Source organism: Haemorhous mexicanus, chromosome 1, assembly GCF_027477595.1.
Source record: "Haemorhous mexicanus isolate bHaeMex1 chromosome 1, bHaeMex1.pri, whole genome shotgun sequence".
Lineage (NCBI taxonomy): Eukaryota > Metazoa > Chordata > Aves > Passeriformes > Fringillidae > Haemorhous > Haemorhous mexicanus.
The window spans coordinates 58,899,740-58,925,993 of NC_082341.1; the positions used below are offsets into that span (position 1 = coordinate 58,899,740).

Genomic DNA, 26,254 nt, shown 5'->3' on the forward strand with positions numbered 1-26,254 from the left:
TAGAAAACATTTTTGTAATCAGGTTGTTTAAACCTGCAAGCTTTGACTCTTTATTCCTTTTTTTCTTCCTAAGTACATGCTGGATAAAAAGACTGAACAACTGACGTTAGTATTATTTGATGAGAGAATCCTAAGTCACATCTCTAGATTCTCAGAAACTAGGTCAACACACCAAATATTCACTACCACAGCAGTGCAACTCAGGGCTATGAAGAAGATGATGTACTCTGAGGTTGCATTAACAAGTTTGTCCCTATCCACCACACAGCGACCAGGACCCCTATCAGTACACTCACCCTACTTGGGACAGTAACTCCACCTGGCAAAAAGCCATTTCTTTTGCTGTTAAGAAGGCCCACTATGGAGTTTAATGATATTAAAGCCAGTTGAAGTGGTTTTGTGCTTTCCACCCTGCCTCTGCCTCCCCCCACTTGGGAAAGACAACCCTATTTCCCCCCTCCCCACCATCCCAAACCCTACTATAAAATATACAAAACAAAACAAAACAGACAAACAACAAAAAAAAAATCCTCAACACTGTAACAGATATATTTAGCCACTAAAATCTGGCCTTTATCCAGAGATGTTTGATAAAGCTCCTCAAAGAAAAGTTGGAGCCAAGGCCACAGGAATTCAACAGTAACTTGAAATCCACACGTGCAGGCAGTAAATACAAATTGTCCTTCAGAGAATAATGAAGCACAAAGCCAAGATAAAGCACTAACAATGGAAGAATAACTTTTCAATAACATTGAAAAACTGCCTAGATGGAAGCAACAGATGAACTAGGTTCAAGCAAAAATACTGAAACCAACGCATCAAGAGGGATTCTGTAATTTATGGTACCAAAACAGAATCACAGTAACTTTTGCATAGAAATTGCCACCTACAAGACAAAATACATGGTTTATACTGTCACAGATCAGCATTAATATCTGTGTTTTGCACATGAGATAAAAATAGCTTCAAAATAAACTTTCTCAACTCTCTTAAATGGAGACAAAAAGGACAGAAGTGCTATGTTAACTAGTCCAGCAAAGTGGTATATATATTTTCATATATTTAAATTATTTCAATACTTATATTACCCTTTGCAACTTTCTCTGTTCTCCTGAGAACTGACAGAAAAAACAGAGACAGAAAATACTGACAGAAAAAATACACATGTAAAATGCACCTCTGAATCTCTCAAGCCTATGAAACCTAAGCAGCTGTATTAACGTTAAATGCAAAAGATAATGGTTTACCCTTTCATAATGACTAAGTTTACAATCTAACAGAACACAAACATTTACATTTTTATGTAGAACATTCTTCCCCAAATTAGAATGCTGTGGGTTTTTACAAAAAAATATACATTTTTACAAATAAATTTTTAGGTGTTCTAGAATAGCAATGTTTTATTTCAAAGCAAAATGCAGCATAAAAACTCTAGCTATGTCTAAGAAAAGGTTACAAAAACACTTTCCTTTGAACTTAAAGAAACTTCTGTTTTCACACTAACAAGAAAAGGGTGAGAAAATTTAAAATGAAAAAGGTATATTTGAATACATTAGGGATTATATACATTCCTCAAAGTATTTCAACTCTTGAACAGTTACACTTTTTAGATACAGCAGACCATAATCAACGTAGTTACTTTCAAAGACATATTAATATGAGGAAACTCTTCCCGATAAACAAGATCTATTGATTCCTTGCAGAAGACAATAAGGCTTCCAAAATTGACTATGCTAAAGCCACTGCCACAGCACCTCCTTTGTTTTGCTGTTATTTAACACTTTTTTCATAATTTACAGTTTTAAATTAAATTTTCATACTAAGAAATACTGTAGCAAAAAGCAATAAGAAGCAACAGGGATTTTCTGCATAACTGGTTGTCTTTTCTTGAAATACACCAAAATAAGGAGCTCAAGCTCGATGAAGTTTTTAACTTCAACAATTAAGTTGTCTTTGAATGCTGCAGTCTCCTATTTCTGTAATTGAAAACTCCATGTATTATAATCATGATACATCATTTTAACAGAGAAGGTATCAAACATACCCATCACTAAAGTACATTTTTCTCTTAGAAACATACTAAGGATAAAGGTTCATCTGATCCTTTTTCCCATACATGAACACTTTGCAGCATTCTTCTATCCTCTACTGAGCACATCTGTAACTCGTTAAATATTCACTGCTTGTTTCCATGCAGTTTCAACACCTTTTCCAATCGTATTCTGACCACAATCCAGCAAATAGTTCCAGTAAAGTCTACAAGCTTGTTTCACCAAGTGTCTCATTTTCTTAGCATTTACATGTTGCTATTCATCCATCTCACACTGATAATGCTAGTATTTAAATACTTATTTTGCATTAATCTAAAGCTGATAAATATATGATGTTTCATACTCACCACTGACGTTACTTAAAATCATATTGTCAGAGTTTCTTATTTCATCAAATTTTGCAAAGATTGTTTGCAACCTATAAAGAACAAAAGCAACAAAGGATTTTTACATGTCTGAAATCCCACGGGCTACTGATAAAAACAGAAATCAGTTTATTAGCATATATAAAGCAGCAATGCAAAATATACAAGGGATTAAGAGTATGAAGAAACAATTCCTAAAGGATTCCTCTTTAGCTGAGCGTCTTCACAGAAATGCATAGAAAACAAAGTAAACTTAGCAAAGAACAAAATTCATGTTATTAGCATGATTAAAAATAACCTTCTATAGTTCAGGTTCAGTAATAGCACATATTGGGCATATATAGTGTGTGTGTATATATATATATTTATTCATACTCAACAATAAAAGGTTACAATTTGAAGTATGGAATGTTCACTTAGAAGAAAAAAAAAAAGGACTACTATTTAATTTGTTCTAAGACTATTAATAAGTTTCTTCAAAGTTTTTGTTCCACAAAATTTCCTCAGTTTGGTTATGAAAAGAGCTCTGTGCTTGTTAGCACTTCCACAGGGGAAAAAACCCAAACAACAAGACTTTCTTCTAAACTTAAGATATCCTAAACACTTAAATGTGTCCAACCCATACACCACTGATTTTAACTGTCATAATAGAGTATACACTGCAAATGTTTTGCTACATGTAAACAGCAAACAAACAAAGTCAGAATAAACCAAACCAAAAAATTCTACAATCCTACATTTGCAATCTAGGCCCACAGGGCAAAAAGTGGTGTTCAATCAAGAAAGCTGGCAAAACACTTCAACAGCCCTTTCTCATCACTTCTGCAGAAAACTCAATAAAAGCAGTGGAAGTATCTCCCAGAAAAATGTGACCCATGCATAAACAATAGATTTGTACTGACACTGTTCAGCTGCAAACAATTTTTCTTGTATTTCTCCAAAGACTTCTCTGAATTTTAGACTACTTGGAATAGGGTAATATGTAACACGCACATGAGATTTTTAGCTCCAGGACTATCAGGACTGAATCCTGATTTTAAATTAACAAAGTTATGAACAACAAATGACATTACAATCTGCAGGTTTCTAAACAGGTACAGTTCAGCTACATCAGAAGAACCAGAGACTATACTGCCCCAAAATTTGCACTGATAGGCTGCCTTTACAATTCACAATCCAAACTGTTTCACGACAAAACAAAAAAAAGGGTAAAAACTACACCTGGGTATGAAAATTCTCACAAGGAGAAAAGTCAAGGACACACAAAGATTTCACTTCAGCATTTCATTATGCACACACCACTTTTATGCAATGATCCATACAGAGAGGCAGTGCACTTAGTCTACACTCTCTGAGACTTGCATATCCCTTTCACTCACTGGGACCTCATTTATCTAATAAACCTCATTTACCTAATAATGAAGAATGTGATAAAAAAATGAAATGCAGACAGACAACAGCAGAAAAAATGTGAGCCTTCCTCCCCCTTTCCAACAATTTGGGACTCTCAGGATGCATTATTTTTACTTTCCAAATACTTCTAAGCAATATGCTATGTGTAGCAGGCGCAGGGCCGGCTACAGCTCCATGGAGGGATGTCTAGAGATAGGTATTTGCTGAGTCATAGGAATTGAACCAGGAGTCCTCACTCTGGTCCTCCAGGCCTGCTTATCTCTCTGTGACCCCATAGGCTACTTTCCCTAACCCTTACAATTGGTCAGTTTTCAATCCTCCCTAACCCTATAAAAGAGGCTGTCTTGGCTCATTTCTATGGAAGAGCAGCTTCAAGACCCTTCGTGAGACCCTCAGAATAAACCATCGTGGAACACTTGGCCGCCTTCTCTCTCATTTTCATTTGCCTCCCGGAAGCCACAGTCAGCCACAGCCCCTACGAGCAAGCTAAGAGCTGAAATCATAAAAGAGCTGATTTTCACTAAGAGCTGACAATCACTAAGCTTGCTAGGGGTCACGGCTGTGCCGCAGTCTGGCCTAGGGCACCCCAGCCTCCAGAGGGCTGAGGTATCCGGCCTTGAGACTGCTTGCCTGGGGCACTTACCCTACGAGGGATCAGCTGTGCGGCTAAGAAGCTAGCCCCTGTGGCTTCATTTTATTTTACAGCTACAGAGCAAATTTGTCCTGGACTTAGTAGGCCCACAACAAGAACTATACAGATTTCCACAAAAAGGCCTACCCTACTACAAGGATCTAAAACAAAACAACCAAAAACCCTCTTAACCATTTAAGTCAATAACCCCTAACATAAATCAGCAGTTATTCTTCCATCTCAGCTTATCTCAAAACTGGATGTAGCTCAGTAGTAGTTTGCCTAATCTTTCCCTAGCACACTCACCAGCTTGTGTCTGGAACCTATTATCCCATCTCCTTTTTGCACCACCATTGCATTTCCAACCAGTACTGCCACAGCAAAATGTTTGAAATGGCAGCAATTCACAAATGTCACTGCTTTACTATTAAAACTCAAGTTTTGAAAAGATCCGTTTTTCAAACCAAAGGCAGTATATACCTGAAATGGGATTTTCTGCACTTCAACTTGAAAAAGTAAAACTTTTGAAATGAAATTGGGGTACTGGAATTTACTAATGACACATGAAATCCCATTAACATGCTATGCGCTTTCAACCGTATGAAGCGAGAAGTTCCCATGAGAATCAATATCTATAACAATGCATTAGGCCATCTTGCTTTCATAACAAGAAGTTAATGTGTTTGCCTTATATATTTGTGTTTATCAGGGATTGTTGTGAGTTCCCCTCAACAGTGCTGGATTCCATAGCAAACACTGCATTAGCAGTTCACCTAGTTAATGAGGAAGACTTAACAGTATATCTGAAAGGCTAAATCTGTCATCCTGAGAGAAACTAAATATGACTAGAGAGAGTAACAGATTTGCCTTAAAAGTTCACTTTGATTTTTACATCCTGTAAAGCTGATGTTATCCACTTGGCACAAATATTTTAGAGAATTCAAAAGAAAAAAAAAATATTTCCTGCTCTTTTAAACTTTGTTTTCAAAAATGCTTTCCTGAGTGTTTTAAACAGAAGCTAAAAGCAAAATGCTTCCTTGTAAATACGTTACAATAATATACATGTTGCCTCTCACTCTGGGCAAAATATTTGATAAAGTATTAACTATAAATAATGAAAAAAATTGTGTTGGTCAGCACTGGACGCTACACTGTCAGTGTTGCAGGCAGGAGAACAACACACAGTACTGCCACTCCTCAAACTTTCAAAGCATGTCGTTTTGACCAGAGACACACTCTACAGTATTTGTCATAACTGCAACAACAACAACAGAAGAGCCAATTATCACACAGCTGTCAACATGGTAAAGCACTACTGTAGAACCAACCCTCTCTTTAGAAGAGTTTACAGGATCTGTAACTACTACTTTGCAAAGTCTCCCACAGCAAGTTTCTCCCTCCCTCTCCTCCCACCCTGCTCTTCTTACTACCTTCTTCTCTTATTTCTTCACACAGTGACAAGCTGCAAGGCAGTATGGGCTAGAGTCTCTAAAATTATTGCAACCACCATCAATTAAACAATATTTACAGGAGGTTCAGCTCCTGGCAAAAGAGAGCCTGCCAAGAGGAGTCCAAGAATTTCTACAGGGCTGGATGAGGACCAGTTTTACTGCCAATAAGGAATGTTCTTTGAGAAGGGAAGCATTATTACTCCTTCATCTCATATCTGCAAGCCCAACTCTGGATGTGGCAATCATAATCAACTACTGAAGTCACCACATGTCACTGGTAGATAGAAATACTATCTCCTTTTCCCAAATAGCCATAGACAGGTCTTCCCCAACTTCTGATATAGACAGGAAAATTCCCATTGACAAACCCAAATGTTTGGGACAGCAGATACTTCTGGATGGGCTGTCAGCGAATGAATGAAGTTGTAGCACTTTAAATGGGGGCTCCTGGCAACCTGCCAAATCCTCTCCTCCAGCAGGTGACAAGTCTCAGTCAAAATATGAACATACTGTGGTGAGGATGGGCAACAGGAGGAATACATACGTACTCTGCTAGGACACAGCCTGAGCTGACACGCACACACATGGAAACATGGATGCTTCCACAGAACATGCACAGCACTTCACACTGAAAAGCTGTTTTTCATGACCATGGTTGATGGAGTTCAACTGTTCATATGACGGGCAGAGGGGGATACCTAAATGTGTGGACCTTGTGGTGAAGAGGCAAAAGAGCACCACTCCCCTATCAACAGCAGAAGGAAAAAGAAGAAGAACGGATGGTGAACTAGTCTGTTGTTTATGTCCAAACTGAGTCTAAAGCAGGAAATGGCCCATATGAAATTTTGCAGTTGTTTCACTATATTTCCCCCTTCCAAGAAAAAAAAAAAAAGATCTTGAAGACATGTGTCCACATCTGGACACACAGATGGACCTCATCTACAACTTGAACTAGATAGATAAGTAGAATGTGCATACCACATAAAATGGGGTATTCAGAAACGCATACTGCAATATGCTTCAACACTTTAGAAAATGAAGTTTTGGCCCCAGACATAGGAACTAAACAAATGACTGTTCTTTTACATTTCCGTTTCTCAAGCCAACAGTGGGGGAATTTGTCAGATGAATTCCTCAATGATAAAAGCTTTTAACACTCAGACTAAGTAACTGCTATCCAGAGCCACGTATACTATTTCCATTCAGGGAAGATGAGAGACGCAGATTCCATACTGTAAAACATTCAGTTTGGCCCACAGAGAACAAAACCTCTTCAGTATTTTTGGCTCACTGAACAATAAATATAACATCCATTTTTAGTATTCACAAATATATTAGCACTACCGCTTTCAGGTCTGACACCAAAGACTGTCAAACCTTTCTGGCAGCAATTATAACAAAAGGGAAAACAACATCCAAATTTCCAACCACTGACTTGATACTGATTGTTCTGGAAAAGGAACATTCTTCAGGCAAAAAGCATAATAATAATCTGAGATTTCTAAGTTAAAAAATAACAAATAGGAAGAGGAACTCACTGATTTTATTTATAAACAAACTCACCAATTAATCTCAGCAAAGAAGAGAAATGCACTGAAGAAAAATAAATAGTAAATAAGTCAAATTGAACTACAAAAGTAAGATCCCATATTTTATTCATTACTTAGATTACAACAGGTCCAGTAAAGCTCTGTAGAAAATCCAGTATTTTCCACAAAGGCAAACCCTACCAGGTGCAGATTAGAAAACCTTTTAAGCCTACTATTATTAAAGTACTGACTGTAATTGGCTTTATACAGACACAACATGTATATACCATTTGCATATTTAAGGAAGTTGAACAATTTCTCAAAACAATGCTTGATTAACTTTCCTGCCTTCCTTTCAGCAGACAGGAGCTCTAATTTTCAGTGCTCTAGGATGGAGTGCATTCAAGCAGCAACACACAGCTCTGTAATGTGTAATTTGTTATGGAAACTAAACAAGCTTACGTTCTATTGATTCATGTGTGCACCAAACACTAAAGTAATAGATTTTTTCTGCTAATATTTATGTTTACATGTAATTTTTAATGCACTGACTTACAGCAAAGGAGCTGCAATGCAGTTCTTTAAGGCTGAACTCAACAACTGAAAGCAGCCGTGTCTGAACTACAGATTATCTGTAATACTTAAAACCCTTAAAACCTACCCAGACACACACACACGAACACAGATTCTCCTCAAAATAATGATGATACTCTACATCAAAGGGTTTTTTCCCCACAGATCATAGCTCCTGCATAACCACCTGAAAATTTTACTGCATCTGAGCAAAGGGAAAACCTCTGACAGGCACAGGGGAAGAAACATCTTAAATGAGGTCTGCCTCTAAAGGAACAACAGTCTGAGCTACTACAGAGCTAATCTGTCTTTCCTGAGCTTTGTCAAACGCCTTCTTAGTTGTGTGAAGGAATAAGACAGTACTACAGGAATTCAGCTTTCTGTCAGGGATGGATGAGACAGAGAGTACAGTCTCATGTTTAACTCAAGCAAATCATAACTCCCCTCTTTATCCCAACCTGAAACCTACTGCAGAGGACACTGCACTGACTCTCAGCTCATGTACTAGGCCTGACTGTCAGGTGCAAAACTGTTGGAGATTTAGTGGCAATAACCCATTTAACATGCACCAAGTAGAGTCTTGCTTCTTTATGTAAATGCAAATTATACAACCATGCTTGCTTTCAGATCAGAGGGAATTTTGTATTCAGCCGATTCAGACAGTAGAAACAACAACTTGGCACCTACTGCAACTAAATTAGAAGCTGTTGATTGTCCTGAGGATACAAAGCACCTATGGTGTTTAATCCTATTTGGATCCCAGGATGTACTCAGCTTGTATCACATGGAATTGTAAATGGTGCGTACTGAACTTAAACTTACAGTCAGACCCAACATTCATTGCAAAAAAGTTGTGGTATCTGCACTCTTTTATTCTCTGTTCCAAAAGATGTCCAAGGCCCTATCTTAATGCAAGGAAGATCTTCTTGGATATGTCCCACTTATTTGCTAGGAAACTTAATTTTTTTAATTGTAGTAATAATATGGCCTAACTTCTGTGGTAACCATATAATCCATTACTAGTCTAAAAATAAGACTATCATTAAATAGAAGAGAATGTGTGTCACTTCTCATTCTCATAGGCAGAGTAAACTTGTGTCTCAACAGGCTGAACGCTGCCTGGAATGCGAAACAATAAATTCAACACCCTTCTTCCATGGTGCTTTTTCTTTCACAGAACCCTAGAATGGTTTTGGGTCATCCAGTTCCAACCCCTCTGTCATGGGCTGGGATAACCTTTCATTAGACCAGCCTACTCAGAGCCCCATTCAATCTCACCTTTAACACTGCCAGGGACAGGGTATTCACACACACAGCTTCTCTGGGCAACCAGTTCCAGTGTCTTACCATTCTCACAGAAAATAATTGCTTCCTAATATTGAACCTAAACCTATCCTCTTCCAGTTTAAAGCCCTTGACACTGGTCCTATCACATCCTTGTAACAAGCCCCTCTCCAGCTCTCCTTACACTCTCTTTAGATATTGGAAGATGTTCTGAAGTCTCCTAAGAACCTTCTCTTAGGAGAGTTCAGTGTTAGCTCTTAGTTTAGTTTAGTTTTTGAGATGGGTCTGATGAGGCACTCATCTGATATTTTCTCTGAAACCAAGTAGTAGACATATTCAGCTTTATCAAAAAGAAGTGAGATGAAAGTGATAGTAAAGTGGTATGCCAATACATACAAGGGGTTAAAACATTTTAAGAAGTATAAATTGTTTTAACAAGGAATTTTAAAGATTTTATGGAATAAACAGTCTTTCTCACTAAGTATAATTTCAAGCTCTGTCTAGCTTTCCTAATTAATCAAAGGTAGAAACAAAACAATGTTTTGTTTCATATAAACTAATACGATAATACTACTAATACTATAATAACTAATAATAATAACTAATTTGCTTTCATATAAACTAGTCAACATACAACACAGTCAGAAACTCTAGTAACATCATACTGAAAGGCAAAACTAACTAGAATATAAAATAAATATTGTAGTAATTTTAAAACAGGGTTTTTAGTGAGTTTAAAGTTCAGATAAAGAACTGTGAAACATAAATGGCTCAGAATTACAAAATCAGAACAGCTAGCTCACCTTCCAGGAGGAATTCCTCTTTTTGTAAGATCTATTCGTACTTTCTCTCCCACATGTCTATAAACCTCTACGATGGCTAGTATGGCAGCATCTCTCACCTGTGAACAGTTTAAATAGTTAATTTCAGAGTTATAGAAACCAAAACAACATTTGCTGACAGGCCACTGGTTTCTATGGCCCTGTATGCCAATTCAGTTGAAACAGTGAGGGTGAAAAGGAAAGGAAATACAACTGTTATATCAAGATGGCATTTGTTCCAAGTTGGAACATGCCCAGATGGTAAAAAATCCTAGAAATAACAGGTTTAGAGGGAATTTCTGGATCTGACATAAGAATAGCATTTGTTGAAAAATGTGCTTTATCTAGGACTTGCTCACAGCGGGCAATACATTCCAAAGACAGCTCCTGCACTCAGTCTTGGCATTTGATCTTGCTTTTATCTGTTTTGACACACAGCAAGGTCCTTCTGGAAGACTAAAACTGCCCACAAGAGTGGACCAAAGTGATTGGCATTTTCTTTATTTCAACTGGAATCAGGCGGCATGAGATCAGCACAGGAAAGGGAATAGGGCAGACAGTGGAAGGGGAAAGAAAGGAGATAGAGTGCCTCTTCAAAGATTTTAAACCATGGTCATCACAATAAAAACTGCCAAAAGTGCATTTTAGTAAATGCCATTATTTTCTATAAAGAATGTCTGGAATTAATTTAGTATTATTCTTTGCAGCAGTTCAAACTAAACATACAATTGCTCTAGCAAGATGTGAACTACATCTTTGCTGATCATTAGTAAACAGGACAAATTCTCATCAGAATTTCTCTAGAACAGAACAATGCTATGCAGCACAGGGGAGATAAGAACTTTGCTGCATTCAGAAATTAAGTATAAAGACCAATCCCATTTAAAAGTCCATCTCCTACCAATGTTATCTTCTCCCTTATTGTATCCATTTTCCCTCAAACACAACTTCAGATAAATCAAGATATTTTAACCGTTTCCACTGGAAGATTTTCTGAGGTTTCAGATGTCACCATTATGAATTACTTCCTGATTTTCACTGCAGATGTTTTTGCTTACTTTAATGATTTTAATGACAGTCCTTGCATGTTCTTAAATGCCATTTGGGTTCCAACTGGAAAATAATTACACATAATGTTAACTTCAGCAAATTTGGCAAACTAGCGCAGGTTTCATATAAGGGCTGCTTCTGGAGGTCATTTTTCGTGTCAATAGCTTATTTTTTTATTTATTTCCTTTCAACATGCTCTGCAAGAAACAATTACTTTCAGCAATTACTAGTTTCAACTTCTGAAGAAGAAACTAAAGGGACCAGTATATCATGATACTGCTGCCTTTGCAACTCTAGTTTCATCTTCCAGTGAACGGACTGATAAAGAAGAAATTTGGCTTACTTTTTCTCATGGTAGAAAATAATAATCTGCTGCACACAAGGACTCTTGTCAGCTTTTCTTTGAATGCTTACATTTATTTTGCTTTCACTGCTCTATCAAAGAAAGTATAGTTGTTCAAGACCCAGTAAGTACTGAAATCCTTACCTGACTATTGGAGTCACCAAATGCTATACACAGATGTGGTACCAACTTGCTGAGGATTAATGGCTGTGCACCATAACTAAAAGAAAAAGGGGAGTGTTATTTAAGAAAAAAACAGAAAATCATTTTTGCAGAAGTGAACTTTTGGCTTAGATTTTACAGAATACAAACGAACATCAATCAAGCTCTGTCCCTCTCTTACTAGTCCTTTATCTACTTTCAAATAAGATAAAATTTCTGTAACTTTAGTCTTTCTTTCAGAAAGCCTGCTACTTAAGTTGTTTGGTTTTTCCCATACATTAATTTAATTGAAGCAGACTCCCTAAAGGATTACTTTCAGAGAAAAATGACATTCAGAAGGATAGAACCATTACATCTCCATAGAAACAAAAAGCTTACATGTTTAATGTAGCAACAAGACACAAACACACTCCTTCTCGGGATCGGTAATTCTTGTGTTTAAAACCAACAGCAAGGCGTTCCCAAATGTACTATAAAAGCAGAAATAATGGTCTTTAATTACCAGGAGCACAATACAACGTAATTCTCTTCCATATAATTACATTCATAATAGTTGCAAAAAAAAAAAAAAAAAAAAAAACAGAAGGCAGGTCCACTGGAAAAATTATAAAATTAACTTATGAAATGCACAATATGGAACACAACACAGATTAATTCTACGCCAAAACCAATTCCTAAATAAGTCCTTCAGCACTCTAACTGAGCATTTCCCTTGTCTGAGAACAAGCTCTTAAAACATACAGAATTCTAACAGTTAAGGCACACAAAACAAACATTAACATCACAAACTACTGACTCAAGCAGAAGTTACTATATTCTTTTTGCTTCATATTCTGTTTCCCTGCCAGAATTTCCTCACATCCATTTTAGCTGGTCCTTATCCATACTCCTACTGCCCTACTTCTCCCTCACTTTTGCTTTAGATCTATTTCTTCATTTTTTGATTATTTCTTGCCCCCTCTAATTCCTGCGCTTCCATTTTTGTTCTGCTTTCGGTTCTCCTCTCCGTGCGGGTGCCGCTTCCTGTGGTACGATCCCCCGGCTCGCTAAACCCTCGCTCACCTCCTTGCGCACTCCTTTTTCTCTGCCCGCCCTGGCTCTCTGCCTGCTGGGTTTATCCCGTTACCTTTCCATCTCCTTGCCGTGCTCTAGCTGCGTTATCAGGGTGCTGGAAGCGCAAACGTGGAGCAGAGGAGCTCGGGGATTCTCCTTGGGAGCAGATGCACGGGCTCAGCCTGCAACTCGCCCCAGCTGCAGCGCTGCCATTGCAGCCCGGCCAGCATCCGGGCAGCGTTGCCTAGCGATAGATGGCTGCACACTGCCAGGAGCTGCACACTTTGCAGCCCAGGCACCTCCCTCCCACCAACTGCACCCTGGAGTGCTGCAACTGCAACCTATAATGACGCCACACAAAGCTGCTAAAATGTATTACATACTAATTTTTGCAATCGGCTTTCTGGGAAAAAAAAATAAAATAAAGCCCTCACAAACAGCTGTTGATCAACAAAAACAGCATAAGAGCAGGGAATATGCATCCTCTTTATTAATGAGGTAGCACGCTTCAGAGCAGACATAAAATTTTCCAATTAGAGCCCTGCTTGATAATTTTGTCCCATCTGTGGTTTTTTGTTTGTTTGTTTTATACTTCATTGCATTTAGAGAAAACAAACCTTAGACGAGCAGGATATGGCTTGCCAAAACTGCATAGTTTAACAACAAAGAACAGGATTTTACGGAAGAAAACATCCTTCCAATTAACCCACTGTCACGGACAAACATGGGAAAAAGGAAATCTCCTTGCTAGATGTATAAAAATACAGGTAGAGAGGGAACTGCAGACTACTGAAATTAGCAAAGCAGACCAAAGAGAAATTTCGTCTTCCACTGAATTATCCCTTAAGAACTAAATTTTTTTAATTCAAATGGCTGCTTAAAAATTTTAACTCTCACAAGTTCCTAGCAAGAGTTGATGCCAACCTCTCTTTGCCCCTTTCATGCACATTTACACCGCCTATATTTTTATGCCTTCCTGCCCATAAAACAGCTACATCTAGTTCTTGCTCATAAAAAAAGCAAAAAAACCCCAAACATGTAAAACAAGTAAATGGATTTAACAACATGACAAATTAAGTATTATTCAACAACATGCTAGAAGAAGCAAGGTGAGCTGACCAGAAGAAATCTACAGGACTTATCTTCAAACAGTTATTCCATTCAGCTCTTCTAAAGGGATGCTTCACTGCAGCAGAGAGCCTAAAGCTCTATATTTCAGTGTTGGAGGCACAGGAAATACTGCTGTTTTGGTCCCATCTGTGAGGATGATTGATGCTTTTCATCCAAAGTTGTAATGACCCATAAGCTCTCCTGAGAGCAGACAACCAAAGCCAGGCTTCTCCCACCCTGGAGGAGTTACCAGGAGAGCCAAACTTTGTCTTACACACACATGCTCTTCCTTGGACCCCACAAACGTCATATGCTTTCTGACACAGAGTCATCTTCACAGGGGATGGAAACTTCTTCCAGCACCTCTACATACAGCCTAACAACTCTGCACAAAGATGGACCAACAATGTAAAACTTTCCTGACAAGGAAAGCTAGTTGCACAAAGCAACTACCATCAATTTCTTTATCAGCAACTGAAGGTGCTCTGCTGTGCACTTGTCCAAATGCTGTAGCTGTGGAGGTGCTGGTCTGTATGCCAGGTATTTGGGAGCATTTTGGGCACGGTAACATGTCATTTATGAACTACTGTCACATTGACACAAAAAATACTACCAGGTCTCTTGGTCAATGAATATGACCAACACTGCAGCTTGTGAATAAAGGCATGTCTTTGTGGATGGTATTACTAGACCCTGATGCCTAAATCCCAACCAGACCTGTAGCCAAAGGGAGATAAACATGTTCTATAGTAGCCTAGCATGCTACATGTTTTATCAGACAAACAAAGCAACTGACAATGATTTTCCCACTCCAGATAAAGTCCACAACATATTATTCACTGCACACAAAAATTCAAACTTGAATCTATGAATAAACAAAGCCAGGAATTAGCACATACAAAACCCCACTTTTTTTCCTATTAACCTCAAGAATTAGAACCCAGAAACAGATTTTCTTCAGGAACTGAAGACTCAAATAGTAATAAGTTCTTACTCACATCCAGCATCTCCAGATTCCAAATAACATCACTATTCAAGAATATAATCTTGTTAAGCAGTCCTCCATTTTTCAGACTCACAGAGTCGGGATATAAGATTAAGCACTCAGAAGCCACATAATGCTTAGAACTGAAGGTTGAGTTAAGTAAGCAAGGCTCCTTACAACCAAAAATGACAAGCCAAAGGGCAACTTATCCCCACCTCAGTTTGTTCATGGTTCACAGAGCATCGTTGCTAGAAGGCCAGATTCTCCTAAGTTAGAAAATGTGCACCTTAACTGTTGGACTAGTCCTACATGTTCAAGTACAAATCTAATTTTAAATCAATTTGGAGCTAATTAAACTTATTTATTCCCACTGTCCAAACCCAGAAGATACTTTAATTAGCAAAGCCTGGCATAAAAATATCTACTCAAAATTAAGCTATGATGTGCAAAATATGCAGAATCACATCGTGCCAAGATTTTTATCTTTAGCTGAACAATACATCAGTGTCAATCCATTAAGAGTATCTTTAACATTTACACCATTAACAGTGGCAATAACATTGTGACATGTTCAAAGTTCATACAAAAGTCATAAGCTCACTGGAGGCTTCCATCTGACTCTGCATTAAGCAACCATACCATGGGTGGTGCCGCTTCACACATCAGTTTCAATATAAGATTCTGTGCTTGCTCTCGAACTTGGTCTTTGGCATCTCCCATACGATCTATCAAAGCCAGGAGAACTACAGAAAGACGGGGGAAAACAAGAGAAAGTAAAAAAGATTAAACACTCAATGGAGATTTTCTAATGCTTAAAGGTATTTTTTTGAAACAGATGTAATATACACGTCATTCAAAAATAAAAGCTGAGTTTAAGTAGGCCACAATATTTTAAAACCTCAAGTGCAGTTCTGAGTCTTTTATAAGGCTAACAACAAATGCATAAGGCTGAAATGGAAGAAAATAGTAACTTTCAACAGGTTGAAAAGAAACCAATAATCCCATCGTCAAAACTGTGTGAATGACTTTGATTTCATCTTCAAAAAGTGTTCCACAGTGTTAGCTTCAGAATGTCTGGTTTTCTAAAAAATAATGCTAGGGGTGGTGAGTGGCAAACAATTGGAATAGAAATACACAACTATTTTAAAGTCGGTGTGACTTGGCTGTTTAAGAAAATCGAAAGTTTTAAATCCCTTTATTCACACAGTGTATCTTCAGTAAACCCAGCCTTACTTCAGTAAAAGCATTATTAAAGATTACTATGTTAAAACAAGCATCCTCAAACAATATTTAAGCAAAATTGCACGACAGCTGATGATTTCACACCCTAAAAATAAGTAAAAATCAAAATCAAGGGACTTGCCAATTCTTTCTGTTTGCATTTCCAGACAGAAGTTTATCATTACATCAGATAAACTAATGCCATGACATTAGCAAGGATATCCCAATGAACACATAGCCAGCTCTGTGCTGTGCAAGACACACTGCTGTACTTGTTCCCAATCCTCCATCTGGGACCTACTCTTTGTGAGATTCTTCCCCCCCAGTGCTTTCAGTACCACTTCTTCCAAATGAGGGGTAATGATACTGAGTGGGCTGCCTTCCTTCAGGGAGAACAGCTGATGGAGTTGGTGGAATCAGTGGAGATGCCATCCCTCACAGGACAGCGATGTAAGGTACTCCAAGTAAAACAAAAACATCTTCACAGCTAAAATTACTTTTTGCTACATTTGGTACTACATCTCTGAAGACCTGAGAATATTTTGCAGTTGCTGCCTAACCTCAACAGACTGCTAAAGAATTTCTACTCACTAAAGAAATAACTGTATTTGGCTATTGCTTGAAAGGCAGATCTGAAGTAATTTTACCAGTACTTAATGATTTTATAATAATATGTAAACAATAGATTTGCCAGCAAATTAAGGGAAGAGAGTCATTCATTCTGAGGAAGTTCCCTGAGTCCCCTGTTCCTACATCAAGAGCAGCAGCATTTTCTGTACCATGACTGTTACTGACAAATACACTGCTGAAGTTGGAATTTCCCCTCCTGGAATATCTGAAGGCTTTCTCAATGTCCTAATCTGAATATTTAATTCTACTGGTTCTGGATACTCCACTGACATCTCCAGCCACCGTTATCAAGGTTTTGTGGTTTTCATCTATCTTCTCTACCATTTCTCCTCTGAAGAAATTAGTACTGCTACTTTCATCTTACAGTTTGAAAAGAAGAATCTGGGAGCTTTTTGTTTGGGTTGGATTACCATTGTTTTGATAGTGTGGGACTTTGTCTTTATGGTTTGGGTTTTTAAGGGGTGTTTTTGTTTTGTTTGGTGGTTGGGTTTGGTTTTGGGTTTTTTTCCCATTTTGTGAACAGAAAAAAAAATCCAGACCTTAAGAAGTTATTTTTGGGAGTACACAGCTGACCACTCCCATGAACTTCCAACCACTCATATTACTTATCACTGATTACATTTTTCTGGCCAACACTATTCTCCATGTCCATTTTCAGCACTTCTGAACTGACCTTGTCCCCATGCCTTACACTACTAGTGATGTCTCTACACTGACCTGACTGCTAGGCAGCTGAAGGCAATTCTAGCTTTACAGAGAAGGAAACAAACACAGCCAGTGCCAGTTCGGCAGGAACAGGGCTCCTTTGTGACTAATTAGCACTCTGAGTCATTTGATGGAGCTGCAGATACCAGGGCTCTGCTCAAATCACCAAGGCAAACACAGAGAACAGCTACGAGAAGCTGCTGAACAGAGATGAGGTCACCGAGTTAAACTAAGCTATGACACAGCCCGCAGATTTCAGTGTGTGCAGCTACTGAACACACCAGCCTTCGCCACTCCTGGAGCCCTGACAGAGGGACAATACGCTGTGGGAGCTGTTAAAGGGCCCAAATGGCTGCAGGCTTGGCTTTTTTCCCTAAAACTCTAGTTTCTATAAGACTCCATATAAGGCATGATACATTCTATTTGCACAAGACAAAAGAAATTAGGCTGTTGAATGCTGGCAACCACCAGCTGGTTTCCAGTGTGGCTGTTCATCTTTTCTGTCAGAATAAGATCCAACAGAAAATCATTGGAAGTTGGTTTTCCTATTGATCAAGTTTCAAAACAGAACATCATTTTGGCTGCTACTTTTCCTTTAAGATGTGCAAGCTTTCTCACCAGCATTACTGAATTACTGTCCCTGTTCATACTGCAATGCAAATACATGCATTTGGTTTTTCCTGGCATCAGCCTGCAAACTCAACAATCTCAAACAGATGTCAGAATTAAAAGAGGGGTGACAAAGAAGAAGTAGGACCATGAAGGCTGTATTCAATATGGCAGCCTCCTAACAAATTACTCAGTGAGGTATATAATTTGTCACATGCACTCTAGACTGAACAATCCTACTGTTTTATATTAACCTTATCCATCTTTTATCTTATGTTGCCTAAATTCTTAAATTATTTCAAATAGATTATAGAAAACCTAGTAACATATGACATCTTTCTTTTATTTATTTCTGCTGATATGCTGAGAAAAAAACTACAATAAATTTAGGAGACAGTGATTCCTTTTGCAGCTGTTGTTTATTTTTTGTGAAGCACTGTATTTCATTCAATTTGCCTTTTTTGCCACATTTTAGCATGTTGTCAAAGTTTCTTACCACTTCCAGTCACTCCTGAGGTTTTCCTGTTAAGGTTTCTACATTGCAGAAATCTTATTCTCCTGAGGATTTCCCGCTAAGATTTCTACATTACAATTTTACAGGTTTTGATTACTGAACAAAACCTAAAAGTGTTAGCAAAAATATTCCATAGCGGACATTAATTCTACCAGATCTACCTCAAACTGACCTGCTATTTCACAGAGTCATAGAATATTCTGAGTTGGAAGGGATCCATCAGGATGATTGAGTCTGACTCCTGGCCCTGCACAGGACACCCCAAGAGTTGCACCATGAGCCTGTGCATTGTCCAAATGCTTCTTGAGCTCTGTCATGCTTGGTGCTGTCACCACTTCCCTGGAGAGCCTGTTCCTCTGGCCAAAGAACCTTTTCATGATATCCAACCTCAACTGCTCCTAGCTCAACTTCAAGCCATTCCCTCAGGCCCTGTCGCTGTTCAGCATAAAGCAGAGATCAGCACCTGCCCTTCCTCTCCCTCACAAGGAAGTTGCAGACTCCAATGAGGTGTCTCCTCAGTCTCCTCCAGGCTGAACAGATCAAGTGACTTCAGTCACTCCTCACATGGCTTCCCCTCCAGACCCTTCACCATCCTTTTTGGTCTCCTTTGGACACTCTCTAATGATTTAATGTCTTTTTTATGTTCTGGTACCCCAAACTGCACTCAGCACTTGAAGTGAGGCCACTCCAGTGCAGAGCAGAACGGGACAGTTACCTCCTTTAACTGGCTGACAATGCTGTGCATTTACATCTGAGCTGCTATTTATGCTTTTTTCTGCTATATTCATAACAGAGTTTATCATCCCATCAGTTTCTTTTTCCACTGCCTTCCTTCTCTTATCTCAGTAAATCTGAATAAATTTTCCTTTATCCAAATTCATCCAATGATTTTATCACCACTACTTGGGACAGTATGCATGAGTAAAGGCCAAAACCAGCCTTCAGAGTCAGAGTACAGCCTGAGAGATTAAATATTTATTTCCTCTACTAGGATTGAAAATGATAAAACAAGTAAACTGCAGAAATTGCCTAGAATGACACCCAATGTATTTTTAAAAACCTGAGCAGTTTAACTATGTGACCCCTGCAGCAAAGAATACCATAGGTAGCCCAAACAATTTCCTTCTGTTAAACTTTAATAAGAGCCCCTTCTGGAGCTTTTCAGTTTGTATTGTTGCTTTTTCTTCTCTTCTGACCACTTACACCTGCTGTTCTTTGTACACCTGTGCTCATTTTAAGTCTCAGGTTTACCTATTTCTATGAATCAACTTTAGATAGTCCATTACTGCAGGCTTAGAAAAAAGCATTAAGCAAAAAAGCATCTTTACTGAGGAAACTTTATCAATGTTGGCAAAAATTGTTACTAAAAAGAAAAGTCTTTGAGAACAGAAAGAGATAAAACCTAGGCAGCAGTATCTTCCTCGTTCCCTCAGAAACCTTGCCAGCTCAGGCAGCAGCATTGAACAGCTGTCATTAGAAAGGAGGGAGGGCAAGAGCTGCCTCTGCAATTAGGGCAGTCTCTGTTCTAGGCAGGATGCACAGGAGAGAAAGGCATCCCACAGGGGCTCCTACAGGGCCAGCCTAACAGATCCATGTGGTCAAGGGGCTACTTCTAAGCAAAGAATCACAAGCAGGCTCTCAGAGAGGGCCTCAGTGCTCCCCTTCTCAACATAAAGTCCCGGCCAGTTTAATCAACAGCAATTTCAGACATTAATGTGCTTCTTGGGGTCTCTCCAGGAGCTAATTAAGAAAAGCGTTAGTGGGATTAATGGCACATACTGTTCATCATCAGTAGCATAGAGGAAGAAACAAAAGCTTTTTTTATATGATCTATCCACGTGCCTATCAAGGTGTCAGTCTCAGGAACATGACAATAGTCTTAAAGGCCAAAGAGTTTCAAGAGGTGTATTTAACCTGAAAGAAAACGACAAGACTGAGAACAAATATTCATGGCATCTTCTGAAATTTTTAAGCACTGAAATTTTTAAGCTAGGTTTTTTACATAATTAGAATTAATTAGAATTAAGCTGAAAGCAAAGAAGGCTAGGATTTCTCTATTCTGAGTTAAAAGCACTGCATTTCTAGGTGTCATACAGTGAAATGCCCACGGACAGCAAGCAGATGGCATTCTAAATCACAGCCTATCACTCAGGTATGGATCACTTCAGGTAAAATTAATTCCCACTACGAATAAACTCCAGCGTTAGCTAGCGAGGACAAAGAAAACCCCAACACCAAAAAGCCTGCACAGATTTTTACTTTTTTCACTGAAATTTCAGAGAATCAAATCACAAAGATGAAAAAAGTTGTGGCTTTAATCGGTTAGGACCTTCAGCTGTGACCATTAACTACAGAGGAACTCAAAGAAAATTTAAGGATTTTCTGAGGCGTTGCAGGAAGTTAGTAGTTTTGTTACATTTAAAAATACAAAAGCAGCTATTATGGAGAAAAAAATACAAATAATGGACTATCCTCTAAATGCCTTTTCCAAAAAAGAAAAAAAAAACCCAGAAAACAGTCATTATTTTATTGTTTAAGAAAATCCTACAACAATCCAAAACAGCTTTTCCTGAGGTCAGTAAGATATAAAATGAAAAGGCAATATCAGACAAAACACCTGACTTGTATTTAGATGCAACAAGGCATCCTTGAGACAAAACATATTTCATATAAATAGAAAAGCCTGCTTTACTTTATCTGAACAACTCAGTTTCTTGAGTTATTTAATTTCCAAGTTTTCTCTAACAGCATAGCTTGGCCGTTTTTTAAGCAAAGACACGGAACAGATAATTTTGAAGGTCCCTTCCAACCTAATTATTCCAAGTTTTATGTTTAGTTGTTCTGCAAGCATTTTTAATCTTGAACCCGCAGCAAAACGTGTCCTTAGTCTCAACATCCCAATTAAATTAATAAAATTGAAAAATAAGAATAAAATTCAGTCGGGCACTAATACCTGAAGATCCAGAATTTTTCTACATGCCATACATCCATAGTAACTCATGCTAATACAGTTCGTGGTCTTCATGGATTTCATGGATTTTCAAAGCATTTCTCCATACCACATTAAAACCACTTATTAGAGAGTCACAGCTGGAATAAACTGCACACTTGAGTCTTTTCCACCCAAAAATTTAATCATTAAGTAAGAGAAAAAGTAAAAACTTACAATGTGGGTGTCACTTACTGAACACTGATTTCCTCAAACAACTATTTCCAAATTCTTGGACCAACTGCTTTCAATCCAAATTCACTCAAAAAATTAATGCATGTTCAAGCCCTTACAACTGCTTTAAAATACATCAGGTAACACAGAACCATTTAAGTCAGAAAAGCTCTTTTAAGATCATCACGGCCAACCACTAACCCAACACTGTCAAGGCCACTGCTAAACCATGTCCCTCAGTGTCACATCTACAGTAGACTTTCAAATACCTCCAGGGATGGCGATTCAGCCAGCAACAGTGCATGACAACATTTTTCCTAATATCCTATCTAAATCTCCCCTGGCACAACTTGAGGCCATTTCCTTTTGTACTATCACTTATTTCTTAGGTGAAGAGACCGACCCCCACCTTGCTACAACCTCTTTGCAGGTAGTTACAGAGAGCAATAAGGTCACCCCAGCCTCCTGTTCTCCAGGCTACATAATCCACAGCTGTTCTTCATCAGCCTTGCGCTCCAGACCTTCCCCAGCTCTGCTGCCTTTCTCTGGACATGCTCCAGCACCTCCATGTCCGAGCAGTGAGGAGCCCAAAACTGGACACGGGATTCAAGGTGTGGCCTCACCAGTGCCAAGAACAGGGGACAATCACTGCCCTGGTCCTGCTGGTCACACTATCCCTGGTACAGGCCAGGACACTACTGGCCTTCCAGGCCACCTGGGCACACACTGGCTTTTGTTCAGCCACTGTCAACCAACACTCCCAGGTGCTCTTCCCCCAGCACAGCCTGGGGTTGTGACCCAAGTGAAGAACCAGGCATTTGGCCTTGCTGACCCTCCTACCACTGGCCTCAACCCACTACTCCAGTCTGTCCTGACCCCTCTGCAGAGCCTTCCTACTCTCCTGCAGATCAACACTCCTGCCCAGCTTGGCCTCATCTTCAAACTCTCTTAGTGTGCCTTCCATTCCCTTGTCCAGATAATGGATAAAAATATTAAACAGAACCAGCCCCAGTGCTGAGTCCTGGGGAATACCACTTGCCACCAGTCACCAACTGGATTTAACTCCACTGACCATCAACCTCTGGGCTCAGCCATATGGACAGTTTTTAAGCCACTGAAGAATGCACCCATCCAGGACATGAGCAGCCACACTTGCAGGCTTCATTGTAACAATAAATTTCATGAAGCATTTAAATTAGTCTGAGGACACTAGTTTAAATGCTCTTCCAACACTTCTAGAAGCTACCTGGTAAAAAAACTTAAAGACTTCAAATTTGTTTCACATGTTAATATATGGCACTACAACTATCTTCCAAAACTATTTTTGCCCAGTGGTTTCTTTTCATAGTAAGATGAATTTCAAACTACTATTAAATATATAAACACATTTACATATGGAGTTTTTATGTGTAAAATGTTTAAAATTGAGACTTATACACATATACAAATTTAACCTATCTGTGTTTCATCATTTCCTTTAATTTTCAGGTAAATGTAATTATTTTGCAACATTTTGTACGGTTGTATGTAAAAGCTAATGTCAATATAGTTATGTAAAAGACTAATGGGCAGTTCAATATTTGCAGAAAAATATGTCATGGTACTGCACAGTAAAACTGAAACAGATTCTGTATACCTTTATTGTATTCTTTCTTTTCCTTTTGACAATAAGGAGAAGGCCAAGTCATATTCACTTGTTTTAGAAAACAGAACTGAAAGTATGAGCAGACACTTTTCCCAGAAATCCTATCATCCAGACACATATGCCCAAAATTCTAATTGTCTCTTTTATTTTGGATATATATGATTATTTAAATAATTAATGTGATCACCTGGGAAAAAAGACTGTGATACAGTAATTATGTACTCTTATGTAACATCTCTTTTAATCACAGAACAAGCAGTAGTTTTAAATACCAAAAGATGTAACACTGAAACACTGCTTTATTTTTCCCAGAATACAGATGCATAGTCTTATGAAAGAACACATACCCTGGTATTTATTGCTTCCAAAGTATTTTCAAAGATTTTAAGTGGAAGTATTAAAAGCAAGATTCCAAATTTGTGTGTCTAGACTCCCAGAACACTGATGCCAGCTGCAGAGCACGCTCAATGTGGTCAATCATAAAAGGATAACACCTTATAAGAAATTTAGTGCAACGTTAGATGGTTGCCTAGGAAACTGAATTAAGTCTCTTATCAGGCATTATACTTCAATACAAAGATCACTAACATGCTCTTTGAAATACTGGAAGGTACCTGCCCTACCACTGTTGTATTGATTTTGCCCAAATATAATTTACAGCATATATGTAGGTTGCAAAGACTGAAGTAATAGTAAAGCATTCATGTTTTTCACTTCATAGGAGAAGCCTGTAATGTTTAAGGGGGTGAATATGCAGTGACATTAGCTGTCCTCTGCACTTAAGAAAATCCACCCACATCAAAACAGAACAGGAAATTAAATTGGGATGGGTTGTAAAAGGTGGAATATGTTTTCCCAAATTGCAGTTGGATAATGTATTACAATACTTCCATCATTTACTGAGATCTGAATCACAAATAAAAACATCTCAGGGTCACCAAAATGTAATAGTCTTTATTAAAAGAAAAATACATTTAAGGTTGCAGGTATGCTATAAGTGAAAACAGCTATAAAATTGAAGCTTTACCTAGAAAAGAGAGAGCATTGTATTTCAAAAAAAGCAAAGAACAAAGCAGGTAGGTATTTTACATCTATCCTGCTTTGCTGTAGTTATGGTGCAATCCCTATTTTTTTTTTTTTTTGAGAATGCAAGTACCTACAGTAGCTTAGTACAATAAATGAGAAGTTTGAATATTTCAAAGTAATAATTGAATTCCCTCGAAAAATTCTGTTATGTTTGCCTTCAAAAAATAATACACTCACATTTATTTGACCAAAATAGAGAAAGTAAAAGCCTACCATATAAATTACTACTAAGATGGTCTGTGGGGCCCGCACTAAAAATATTAAGATCAAAGACTCACTTAACTGGACATAACCAAGCTAAAAAAAAAAAACACAAAAGAAAACCAAGAAATAAAACCCCCTAAAAAGGCTGTTTGCATAGAATACTTGCTTCTCAACCAATGCATAACTGTGGATATTGATTGTATGAGGTTCAACAAGGCGAAATACTGGGTGCCCTGTTTGGGTCACAACCACCCAATGCAGTGCTTCAGGCTGGAGAAAAGCATCTGGGAAGTAAAATTAAAAAATGAAGTGGTACCTCACAAGGCTGTAAGAGCTCTCTGCAAACACCTGTGCAGAAGGTAACTCAGCTAACAGAGTGCAGCTGGACTTTCACACAGCTCTCAAGAAGGGGTCTTGCCCTAATGATGATGAGGCATAGAGCAAAGACACTGCCCTGGAGAGCGGGCCCCAAATCCACCATCACTGCACAGAAAACAGGTTGTTGTAGTAGACAGTCTCATGCATGTATTACATAAATTTTCAGGAAGCAGCTGCTATCATCTTATTGCAGGGGTTCCATACCGCTGTCTCCTTATCACACAAGTTTCATACCTTCTTGGTGTTTCTTGTGGGCAGCTCCTCAGAGCACTGACTCTTTCTTCCTCACAACGTAGCCAACTGACTCCAGTTCCCTCCCCAACCACCCAACCCACTCTTTTACAGCACTCTTCTTCCCACTGGTGACAGCTGTGGCCTGTTAAAGTCAGGCCTGTTCCTAATCTTTGATAATTGGCCCACCTGAAACGCCTTACTTTCTACACTATCTTTATTTTCTTATATTCTATCCCCCTACAAGCAGCTATGCAACAGAGGAATCTATAATCAATAATTACAAAAGTAACAGACGACAAATATAAACAAATACAATTATGCCACTATGAACATATGCCACCTCTCTGGTATGGTGTGGCAGATATGGCTTCCTCAACTCAAATGTACCACAACAGAAAGGCACTGAAAGGGCAAACAGTTGTATACAAGAAACAGCTCCATTATGTCTCTGAGCTGGGGCAGAGGGAGGGATAGCAGAAGACAGGCATGGAAGAGATCCATAAATAGAAAGTGGCAGTCAGGAAGGTAAGAAATGTTGGCTCACCTCTCTAACACAAAATCTAGCAAGCACCAAGTTTTCCAGGCAATCAGTCCTAACAAGTTTTGCATCCTTAAGTACTTCTACAGAACACTGCAAAAGCCAAAGATCTATGTGGGTCAGAAACTAAACAGATAAAGCTGTAGGAAAACAAAGCTACAGGGCAGACAGTGAAGACACCATGTGCCTCAGCTGGCCCTAACTGTAAGACCGCTGACAACTCCTACTGATGGAGGAGTTATCACTGCCTGTTTCTCCTGCCCTTACTTTCTTCTCAGGCATCTGCAAACAAATCACTGTCAAATACAAGTGTTTGGTCTGACTTACTGGAGTCAGATTACATTAGAAGACAAATCTGCAGAGTCAACAGAACATGATTTAGGAAACTCCCGATTTTTTAAGTTTTCTTGAAGGAAGCAGTTCTCTGGTTCACCAATGTGCTTTTAATTATTCTCATAAGCCCTGGACTATAAAAACCCCAGACACTTACAATAATGTTTTTATAT

At 38.5% G+C, this 26,254-nt stretch overlaps 1 protein-coding gene across 12 annotated transcripts in view; it reads right to left on the reverse strand.

The window, feature by feature from the left end:
- The window catches only part of CLASP2 (cytoplasmic linker associated protein 2), a 147,602-nt gene that overhangs the window by 107,772 nt on the left and 13,576 nt on the right, over nt 1–26,254 (reverse strand). For all 12 annotated transcript variants that reach the window (XM_059850525.1, XM_059850502.1, XM_059850469.1 and 9 more), the window contains exons 3-7: nt 15,461–15,564; nt 12,052–12,143; nt 11,656–11,731; nt 10,101–10,198; nt 2,399–2,469 (exon numbers count right to left, since the gene is read on the reverse strand). In XM_059850525.1, coding sequence (XP_059706508.1) covers nt 2,399–2,469; nt 10,101–10,198; nt 11,656–11,731; nt 12,052–12,143; nt 15,461–15,564 — 441 coding nt within the window. The remainder of the gene's footprint in view (nt 1–2,398; nt 2,470–10,100; nt 10,199–11,655; nt 11,732–12,051; nt 12,144–15,460; nt 15,565–26,254) is intronic.